Source organism: Elaeis guineensis, chromosome 8 (assembly GCF_000442705.2).
Source record: "Elaeis guineensis isolate ETL-2024a chromosome 8, EG11, whole genome shotgun sequence".
Lineage (NCBI taxonomy): Eukaryota > Viridiplantae > Streptophyta > Magnoliopsida > Arecales > Arecaceae > Elaeis > Elaeis guineensis.
The window spans coordinates 134,641,702-134,653,754 of NC_026000.2; the positions used below are offsets into that span (position 1 = coordinate 134,641,702).

A 12,053-nucleotide genomic window follows, 5' to 3' on the forward strand; every position below is an offset into this window, starting at 1 on the left:
TATTCTTCCACAACAACGAGCCTTTTACAACTTGGAAGAGTTTTATGGCAATGCCACGCCCATTGAACTGCCTTTTGATAATCAATCCCCATTTCGTAGCTGAGACAATCTGAATACTTCCAACGGCATGAAGCTTCTGATGAAAGGCAGTTATCCTTGTGCCAGACAAGTCCTTCCTTTTGTTGGCCACTTGGGTACCTTCTAAATCATCTAATAGGCAGTGGTAGCCTCCTAATGCTTGAAGTTCCCAGGCAAATAAGGCTTGCTTTTGCTGCTATTTTCTGTCGAGTGGTTTTTTAAGAACAACTTATGTTAACTTTGAAGAGAGAAAGCAGGATAGTGCCTTTGGTTGCATAAATTGATGATGAAGCATTTTGATTACATAGCCACTGTACCTGCGTCGGATGCTTTTGGTGAAAGGAAGGAAACAAAATTGTATTTTAATTATTTAGCTTATTATTGTCTCATCTGTATCTTAGATTGTATTCATATTAAAATATGATGCTTTCGATCCAATTGGGGAGAAAAAAGAAATTCATCCAGGTTGCTCAACTTGAATCTTTTAAAAGCATAAGAAAAAAATTTAAGAGATTCCTTATTAATTAAAATAAGAAAATATAAAAAGAAAATCAAAAAGAAAGAAATTTCTTCAGGTTGCTCAGCTCTAGAGTATGGTTTCACATCTTTTTTTGCCCCCATTAATTCAGTAATAGAATTGATTATGGTACTTCTATTTGTACTATAAGATCCTGGCTATGAAATCTGAGCTAAACTCTACTTCTAGTCGAAAGAAATTATGGCAAAATGTTTCTATAGCTAAATCTTGATTTTTTTACATCTACTTTGTCTTCAGTTGTATTGAGCAACTCTTTGCAGATTTAAAGTTATGCTTGGTCAAATTTTTTCTTAATAAAAAAATTCATTTTACTAGCTTATTTGTGGTCTAAATATTGTTATATGCTCTTGATCATCGCATGGGTCAAATCTTATAGAGCATGATGTGTCATTGTAGATTTTGAAAAGCTGCCTAATTGACAATTGATGATTGAATCACTTTTTTTTTTGGTAGAACATGGCCCAAAGGCTACATTAATATATAGTTTTTTTTTTTTTTGATGAGATAATATATATGGTTCATCTTTACAAACTTTGTACCCAGTGCTGCAAAACAAGGAGAGACAGCAATGGGGACTCAAAATGTAATGGAAAACATTACGTCTCAACAAAACATAAGCATTTAGATCATCTACTGTACAAATCAAGATATATATAGAAGATGTAGAGAGATATAATAAGTGCTGACATCTGGCTGAGAATACATAGAGGTGAAGTTCAAAACAAAAGGATGGCGACATGTAAAGACCTGTTGAACTAATAACCACTAGTGTCGGCCTGAAACGGTGTAGTTTAGTGAAGAGGTGTTCTTGACCTAACAGTATGTTGCCTGTAAAGAGAGAAAAGATTCCAAAAACCAGATACTGGGTTTAGAATAGTTCCTGTTGAAAGGTATAAGAAACAGCCACTAGAAATTTAAAACCAGAGGAGAAGAATATAAGAGCAACATCAATAAACAGAGACACATATAAAGCCGATATACTTGTAGAAGTCATTGATAATAAAGAGAACAGCATCTACGGCGCAACACAAGGGTTTTGAATATTTGAGTGCCTGAGACTTCCACTAATTTATGGTTGTACAAAATGAAGCATGAGAGAACATTTATGAGATAAGCACAGGGCCTGGTCTTGCTAGAAAGGTAACTCTTCCAGCGGATCCGAAAAGATTCAATGCTCCTGTAATTAGTTTCCGCAACACCACCCCCTCTGGGGGGCCCTCTCTCTCTCCTTTTTGATGTATTTATTGACACTTGGAAGTTGATAATCATTTAAGCTGTCCAATTTTTTATTTTAGGCTGACATTGAATTTCCGTAATGGAATACTTTTTTATCTTGTCGTGCATAACCTTTAATTAAATGTTCATTGTTATGTGGAATCATAGAACAAATATGATCTCTTGCTTTAAATTCTTTTGATTAACTTAATTTTGTCCGTGGCCGCTGGGTTATCCGGTCGAAATTACCAACTAATTTACATGCTCGTTGTGAAAACCCCAATAGTTTGTAATTTCCGTAGATCATATCTAATAAAAGTGGATGGAATTGTAATTTATCGAAAGCACATCGTAGAAGAAGGTATGCCTGTTCGCTCGAAGCTACTGGAACTTTTTGTTGGTCACAATTATTTTTTCTGATAAGCGTTGGCCACAATTGTTTAATGGCTGTTGGATACACGTATCTGAACTGAGTCCAAGCTACTGCCATGTTTATTTCCTGGTCACAATTTTTTTTGGCAAGAGCCAAGAGGTAATATCTTTTAGTCCGTGAGAACCGCTACCTTCAGGATCACCGCAGATTCATGCTGGACCGTCTTGCAATGAGCCTATCCATCGATTTGATGTCATTTGAAGACCTGAGGTCTTTTGTGCGAGCTATATTTTAGATTCGGGCATGGCGGTGGCCAACCCTATGCCTCCGTACAAGTTCAAATCATCCTAAAATTCGCAGCCGTCGTAGCGAAAATAAGAAACAGTAATGTTGGACGGGCCCCGCCGTTAGATTGCATCAACAGCGTTTTTTTTTTTTTTTTTCTTCTAAATCCCGGGCAGTCTCCCATCTTTCTCTCGCCTTATTTTCTTTTCGATGGAGACGACCGAAAGGTCGCTTCCACTCCTCGACGAGAACCAAAGCGGCGGCGGCGGCGGCGGCGGCGTTGGGGCCACCTCCGCTCAGACCCTCGCAACATCGTGGTCTCCCTCCTGGGCACCGGCGCTCTCGGCCTCCCCTACGCCTTCCGCATCTCCGGGTGGCTCTCCGGTTCCCTCGGCCTCGCAACCGCCGCCGCCGTCGTTTATTACTGCATGCTCCTCCTCGTTAGTGCTTCCATTCTTCTCCTCTCCCCCATCTCTCTATCATCATCCAATAACGTCTTCTTCTCAACAGAATCCTCACATTTCTTGCTTCTTTTTTATTATATCGATCAGATAAATGCAGAAAAAATTGGAAGAAGAAGGAGATAAAGATGGTTCTGTCCAAATCCAGACCTACGGGGATTTGGGCGCGGTAGCGTTCGGAGTCCCCGGCCGCTGCCTGACCGAAGTACTTGTCCTCATCTCTTATGCCGGCACCGCCGTCTCCTATCTCTTCTTCATGGGCGAAAACCTCTCCTCCGTCTTCTCCTCTTACGCTATCTCGCCCTCGGCGTTCGTCTTTGTGCTCCTCCTCCCCCTCGAGGCTGCTCTCTCCTTCATCCGCTCCTTCTCCGTGCTCGCCCCCATCAGCGTCTTTGCCGACGCGTGCAATGTCCTCGCGATGGCCATTGTCCTTGCTGTGGACGTTCGGCAGCTCGGAAAGCCTTGGGAGAAGGCTAAAAGGAGCGCTTATAATGGGGCTTGGAGCTTGCCATTCGCTGGAGGTGTGGCGGTGTTTTGCTTCGAGGCGTTCGGGTTGACGCTGTCGCTCGAGGCGTCGATGGCGGAGAGGAGAAAGTTCCCTTGGGTGCTACTTCAGGCATTTCTTGGGATTGGAGCGACTTATATATGTTTTGGAGTTTTTGGCTATCTGGCTTACGGTGATGACACAAATGATATCATTACGCTGAATCTTCCAAGCAACTGGCTTTCTTCCATTGTGAAGGCGAGTGATTTTTTCTTTTCTTTTTGGTCTATAACTAGTACTCATGACTCCTGCTTTTTCTTCATCCTTATTGATTCATGGTATCTTAGGATTTCTATTGCATTCTGAATTGAACGAGTGTTCTAGGTTTGAAGCAAACTATAGGACCCTTGGCAGTCTTATATTGTTCTGACATACTTACACTCGTTTATTCTATTTCAATATAAAAGGAATTTGTCTCTCTTAGTACTGGTGAAATCATTAACAAAAACTAGCGGACCAGGGTCCTCCCTTCTTCTTACCAAAAAAAAAAGAAAAAAGAAAAAAAAAAAGAAAACGATTATTTAGATGGAAGCTTGAATAATGGTTAATTCAGCTAATTCTACCTGGGGCTATAAACAATTCAAAATTAGGTCTTTTATTGGTTATAATTTTGAAACCAATCACAAGAAATTTTATAGTGTACTTAGTATTTTAGTTTAAAGCAAGTTACACCAGTAACTTGGAGAACTCAAGAAAAGCATCATCCTTATATGGAGCAGCAAGGCTTAGAAAGAGTAGCAAACTCTAAGAAGGTATCCTTGACTTTGTTTTTACTAGATGAAGATTACTACTTGCAGTTGTCACTAAGAGATGCATCAATTTTTGGAGAATAGGATGTGTTAGGGTGTCTTGTCCATTGTACTGCGAGAAAAGAGGTCATTTTGGTTATATCATTATGTAAAGCAACAAAAGGATTTCTTAATGAAAAGGGGATGATAGCACCAAGAATATTGAGAATCTTAACCCTTGTAGTTTTGAATCTGTACTTGAAATTAGTAACCCATGGTTTTAGCGTTCAAAATGATAGACTTGCTGCCCCACAAGGAGCACATGCAGCATGGTCTAAACAATGACACATAATACTCATGAATGACTTAAACTAATTAGCTGGCTTGCAACATATTTCTTTGATTTCAAGAAAATCCTACCACAATCATCCTAAATTTCTGGTTAATTTTTGTACATAAGCAGTAATTTTTTTTTTTGTGTGAATATCAAAAACATTAATAAGAAACAATTTTTAAATGCCGCAAGTAGTGATAGTGTTAGAACCAAGGGGAAAAAAGATGGTAAGTTTGAAAATAAATTAAGATGGCTTCAAGGTGTGTAACACTATCATTTTTCTTAAGACTTTATTTATCCCCACTAATTAGGTATGCAAGGGGAATGTGCAATAAGCCTTTAGGATACACTAATGGGTCAAACTAATGGGTTTTAGGATAGTCGCTTCTTTTTCACCAATCATTGCAATGGTTGGTTGATGAGATTTAAATTAAAACATAAAACTTATATTATTTGAAAATATCTAACAATCTCCTATCATTTTCAAAGTAAGTTAATTTTATTATATCAATAATAATTTTGAAATTTTATGCATAATGAAGATATCTTATAATTTGAATCTTCACTTAGTGAGGATAAGTTAAAGTTAATCAACATGGTATAGTAGACAAGTCTTTGAGCTAGCGATTCTATGTTGATTAGCTAAACATATCTTCATATATAAAATTCTTGCTCCGATGAATGCTCAATATAAGTCGATACTTTTATGGTCTTGTATCTGTATTCTTTTCATGAGTGCTTTAAGAGCCACATCTTTAGCTCCAAGAAGTAGCCTCACTTCACACTCACATAGATAGACTCTATTGGAAGTGCCTCGTAACTAAAGCACTTCAATATAATTCTATTATAGGTCTATTAAGAGTATTTAGCTCATTCTTCCCTTTGTATATTATGGATACCAAGCATTTTCACCTTAGGATGGTATTAAAATTATAGTACCTGCAATCACTCTTATGATGTACTATTTTATTGAACTCAAGATTTGATGCTGTATTAAGTATTAAGTTGAGGTTCCATCATTAGTGATTTTAAAATATGGGCTTGAGTCCCATCCTTTTTAAACACCAAATCACTAGCAAGTCCCTTTGTTAATGGATTTGCCAAATTTTGACTTGATCTTACAAAATCAATAGTGACCATGCGATTTGTAATCAACTATTACATAGCTATATGCCTTAGTTCAACATGTTTGGACTTCTCATTATATACTTCATTACATGCTCTTAATAGTGTGGCCTCACTATTACAATGTATAGATATAGATGAAATGATTTATGCCATAAAAGAATTTATATAAGAGATCTCTCAACCATTCAGCTTCTTTGTTTGCTGAAGTTAGAGCAATAAACTTTACTATTATGATGGAATCTATTATACATGTTTGCTTCTTGGGGATCCCCAAGAAATTGCACCCCCACCAAGTATGAAGATCGATCCACTTGTTCAAGCATGATCTTCTTTATTTATAATCTAACTGGTATCTATATATTCTTTTAAAATGAAAAGATATCCACTATAATGAATGCCATAACTCGTAGTTTTCTTTAAGTACTTTAGAACCCTACATATAGTGTGCCAATGTAAATTACTTGGATTACTTGTAGATTTACTTAGCTTTTCAACAACAAAAGTAATGTCAAGTCTAGTACAAGTCATAGCATATATTAAGTATCCAATAATTTTTGCATATTCTAATTGTGCAACAGACTTATCGGTATTTGAAACTAATTTAAGATTAGGATCAGGAGAACAATATAAATAATTAAATTTTTTTAGTACTTTTTTATGTGTTGTGGTATAGGAGAGAGGGCATCATTGGTCCCATATTAATTATGAGTCAAGGGGGACTTTGGCTTATATGAGATGAAATCTTCTCTCCTCTATGAGGCATCTTTTGAAGGTTAAAATTGTGAGACCTCATGCCATAGTGGCTGGAGGATGAAGTGGACAATATTTCACGTATGCAGGAGTAGAGACCAAACTGTCCAAGCCACGAGCCCTTGATTGCAACATGGGCGTGCCAAGTAGGGGGCCGATATGCTTTCAATAGACTTTAGTGCATCTCCTGTAACCTTGCCTAGAGTTCTTCTTGACTAGGGGGCTATGTTGTGATGTAGGAGGAAGGGCATCATTTGTTCTATATTGATTGTGAGTCAAGAAGAACTTTGACTTTTATAGGATGGGACTTCACTCTCTTGTGAGGCACCTTTTGAAGGACAAAACCATAAGACCCATGCGATAGTGGTCAGAGGCCGAAATAGACAGTACCTCACGTATGCGGGAGTAGAAACCGATCCGTTCGAGTCATGAGCCTTTGACCATAACACTATATAATGAGATTGAGATGAAATTAAACTATCATTATCTCTAAAAATTTTATTTCTAATATAACATCAGCTACATCCATATCTTTTACAGCAAAATTAAAGATAAAATCTTTTAGTAATCTTAACTTGTTCTAGATTAGTATCAAAAATTAATATATCATCTACATACAAATAAATAATAACACCTTTTTCATTATTAAATTTACTATATATATTTATAGATTCATTTATTTTATAGCCCTTAGCAAGCATAATTTGATCAAATTTTTTATGTCGTTTTTAGGAGCTTGTTTTAATCTATATAAAGACTTAATAAGTTTGCATACTTTATATTCTTATCTAGGAACTACAAACCCCTCAGTTATTCTATATATATTTTCTCATTTAATTCATCATTTAAAAATATAATTTTTACATCTATTTGATAAATAATCAATTTATATATAGATGTAAGAGAAATTAGTAATCTAATAGTTGTGATCCTTGCTACTGGAGCATATGCATTAAAATAATCAATTCCTTATTTTTGTGTAAAGCTTTTAGTTACCAATCTAACTTTGAATTTATTAATAGTTCCATCTACTTTCATTTTCTTCTCAAAATCTGTTTACAACCAATTGGCTTAGAACCTAGTGGAAGGTCAACTAGTTTTCATGCATTATTATCCATAATAGAATCCATTTCTTCATTAATAGCTTCTTCCAAAAAGCAGTATTTTGAGATTTCATTGTCTCTTTATAAGTTATAGGGTCTGCTTCTATATCAAAATATTATGGTATATGCTTACCAAAGGATTCTCTAGTCCTATCTACTAGGAATATAAAAAAATCTTATCCAAAAATTTTTGCTTTTCTAATTCTTTCTAATTCTTTTTTATCATTCTCTTTTAGAAGATGAATATGTTCTTTAGATATAGGAATTAAATTAAATCTATTTTCATCAAATATGACATCTTTTGACTCAATCACAATATTGACTGCTAAAAATCATGAGATTCTATTATCATGAATCTATATGCCTTACTATTTTATGCATATTCTAAAAATATGCATTCAATTCCTCTTTTATCTAATTTTCTTCTGAGTTCAAGAACCCTTACAACAGCCCTACATCCTCAAACTCTTAAAATAATTTAGGTTAGACTTTCATTTTTTTTTCGGAGTTTATATGAGATTGTATTGCTCCTTTTATTAGGAACTCTATTTAATATATAATAAGCTGTAAATAAAGCTTCACCCCAAAAATCTTGATTTAAACCTGAATTAGAAAGCATTGCATTAATCATTTTTGTAGGAATCCTATTTTTTCGTTCTACCACACCATTCTGTTATGATGTATCAGAAGTAGAAGTTTTATGAACAATTTCAATGGATTCAAAATAACTAGGATCATAGTATTCACCTCCTCTATTAGTTTTAAAATTTTTAATAGAAGTTTCACTATACAATTCTACTTCAGACTTATAAATTTTAAATTTTCTAATACTTCATTTTTAGAATGCAATAAATAAATATAATAATATCTAGAATAATCATGTATATAAGTTACAAAGTATTTCTTTCCTCCTATGGTCGGTGTATCATACAAATTACACACATCACTATGTATTAATTCAAGCAATTTTGTATATCTTTCTACTTTAGGAAAAAGATTTCTAATAGTCTTAGTAAGCATGCACATTTTATATTTATCAATATTTTCATCAAAGCATGGAATTAAGACAAGTTTAACTATATCATGTATTCTTCAAAAATTTACATGACCTAAACAATTATGCCATAAATAAGAAGAATCAACAATATGACTATAAGAAATTTTGTTTTTATTAATATTAAGCTTAAACATGTTTTCATACATATAGCATTTTCCTACAAAGATTCCACCCTTAAACAGAATAAATTCATCTACCTCAAATACTAATTGAATCCAAACTTGTTGAGGAGATTACTAGAAACAAGATTTTCATAACTTCTGATGCATAATATCTTTTCAGTATGAATTTAAGTTCTACGATTTTTTTCTGTTGTACAGTGGATGAGTTTTTCATGTAAGGATACTTCTATCTTCTATTGGTTCATACTTCTTGAATAGATTCATATCCTTACACATACGTCTGGTTGCACTGGAATCAATCCACCAAGCTTCATCACCTTTAAGATATTTATTTTTGATATCATTGCAATAAAGTTTCTTTTATTGTGGTGCACCCTTCTTTTTAAGAAGATGGCATTATGTCCTGTGGTGTCTAGGTTTTCCACAATAAAAGCATACACTTTTCTTCTTTCTTTTGTTTTTATGAATAATAGTAGATTGATAAGCTCTTTTCTTTGTGGGTTTGCTAATTTGATCTTCTTCCACCCCATGGACTCTGGTAACATGGGCATTTTGCTCCTTAATTTTATTTTGCTTGCGGTATTCCTCTTAATACAGAGATGGTTAGCCAAGTCTTTTAAAGAAATATCCTCTTTCTTAAGCTTCAGACTTCTTTTAGAATCTTTTCATTATGGAGAAAGTTTATCAATAATAGAGGACACAATTATGGTTATATTTATATGCATGTTTTATGATTTATAACTATTACGAATACACTCTATCTCATGCAATGGTTCTATAACAGATCTATCATCATCTATCTTATAATTATTAAATCTACTAATAAGGAACTTCTTACCAGTTGCATCCTCTGACATATATCTTCCATCAAGGTTCTTCTATAATTCTTTTACAGTAAGCATATTTTGATAGGTATTGAAGAGTGCATTTGACATCCTATACGGAATATGTCTTCCGTATATGTAGTCATTATTATCTTACTTTGTCAAGTATAGGCTTATGCCATAGTTTTATCATCGTTTTATCATCGTTCTCTTCTGATCTTGGTGTGTTGAGGACAGGCAACTTTGAGAGTTGTAAAGAATAAGTGCATCTTCTTTTGCCATCTTAAAAAGTATCCTTAGACATGTAGCACTACCACTTTTCTTAAGGTTTTATTTACCCCCACCAATTAGGTATGCAAAGAAAGAATGCGATAAACCTTTAAGATATAATGAAACCCAATGTTTGATCATGTTTTATATTAACGGGTCAAACCAATGAGCTTCGTTATGATACGAAAACTAATGGGCTATTTATAGAGAAGTCTATGTCCAAAAATATGATAGAAATAATAAAAAAATTGATATCAAATCTTAAATCATTTTCAAAAATCCAAAATCCATCCAAATATTATTTTAATTTTCTATGACGAAGGGTTTTGAAATCATGTCTTTTGAGACAAGGATTCAACCCACCAACAATTGCAATAGTTGGTTGGATGAGATTTAAATTAAAACATGAAAACTTATATTATTTTGAAAATATCTAATAGATACTGTGTTCAGGGAGCTGCCAAAATTGTTGATTCTTAGGTATACCCAAGTCCAAAACCGAGAGAAAAACTATACGTTCCAAATATGTTACACTATAAATTGACATCTTGCTAATCAAGAATTTCAAGAATAATAAGATATATTTCATTTCCTAAAAGCTTTGTTTAGCAACTGAACTAATCTTTTCTCAAAGTTTTCTGTTTGGAGACCATCTTTTCTTTGAGTCTCCTTGCAAGATGGTAGGGATCAGGGAGTGGGAGGATTTAGGAATTTTCTTTTTATAACCTTCTTTGTGACATGCTGAATTTTGATGGATCTGTTTACATAAAAGCTAGGCAATCTAATCAATGATGGATGAGTTAGGAGGGAAAACATCTGCTTAATTTTTTTTTCTTGCACTCAAATTCATGCATTCTGCTAAACATGTGTGCCGAATGCTCGAACAGGTTGGACTTTGCACTGCTCTAGCATTCACTTTTCCGATGACAATTCATCCAGTCCATGAGATCATAGAGAACAAGCTGGACTCGAGTGAATGGTTTCAGAAGCTCTGCCACAATTTACCAGGTAGGAATTGGTTAGGACTGCAAGCAGTCCGCATGCTAATTGTGGTGGCCGTGGCCTTTTTAGCTACTTCAGTTCCAGGCTTTGCAATACTCATATCATTTATAGGGAGCACGGTCTGTGCACTGCTTGCTTTTGTCTTGCCTTCCACATTTCACCTCAAGCTCATGGGGTCTTCCTTGACTCCATTGCAAAGAGTGTTGGATTACAGTATACTTGGTATTGGCCTGGTATTTGCAGGGTACAGCATTTACAGCACTGCGTCTGGTCACTCATGGGTTCATGACTTTATCTCTTTTACGGGCCTGTGTAGCTTTTTCTTTTTTCCTGTATTCATTTTTCTGTTCTTATGAGAAGGATGAGGTAATTACATCAATTGATTTCAACGAGAACAAGTCCCATTATGGAACCAGTCTTGTGACAGGCGAATCGAAGAAATTTTCTTCGAGTGCTTTACCTAATTAATATAATTTTTTGTTACAAAAATAATCTAATTTTTAATTTATTTATTAAAATAATATAAATGGGATAAAATGTCATTCAAAATGACGTTTTATGATGTCACGTCACCCATCTTTTTTTCTCATTTTCCATGTAGATGATAAAAAAAAAAATTAAAATCGCCAAATCAAATGGTATTTTTTAAAATACCATTTGAAATGACATTTTTCAAAATGCCATTTAATTTGATGATTTTATTTTTTTCCAAAAAAAAATAAAAAAATAAAAAAAATAAAATTATAATTTTAAATTTATAAAAAATAAAAATATAATTTTGATTAAAATAAAAATCATCATTTCAAATTAGTATCCCCATTTCAAATTATCATTTTAAAAAAATATTTAAAAAAAATTGGTGTAAAAAAAATAAAAAATACCATAAAAAAAGAATTGAAAAAAATAAAAATTATAATTCTAAATTTTAAGAAAATAAAAATTTTAATTTTAATTCAAATAAAAATCATCATTTCAAATTACAATCCTCTTTTCAAATTAATTTTTTTTAAAAAATATCATAAATGAGAAAAAAATGAGAAAAAAAATTAAAATTAAAATTTTAAATTTAAAAAAATAAAACTTATAATTTTAATTCAAATAAAAAAATCATTTCAAATTATTTTCCCTATTTAAAATTAATTTTTTTAAAAAATATCTCAAAAAAATCTTAAAAATTTAAAAAAATAAAAAATACCATAAAAGAAGGAAAAATCAGAAAGAAATGAGAAAAAAAATAAAAG

General features: G+C 33.5%; 1 protein-coding gene and 1 pseudogene across 1 annotated transcript; both read left to right on the forward strand.

Moving 5' to 3' along the window:
- Positions 1-2: 2 nt before the first annotated feature.
- Positions 3-516, forward strand: LOC105049512 (protein Iojap, chloroplastic; the record flags this gene model as incomplete). Its single annotated transcript, XM_073242826.1, is given in 1 exon segment — positions 3-516. A coding segment is annotated over 1 exon segment (101 nt), but the record flags the coding sequence as incomplete, so codon positions are not given.
- Positions 517-2,654: 2,138 nt separating this feature from the next.
- Positions 2,655-11,232, forward strand: LOC105049578 (amino acid transporter ANT1-like; annotated as a pseudogene).
- Positions 11,233-12,053: the final 821 nt, after the last annotated feature.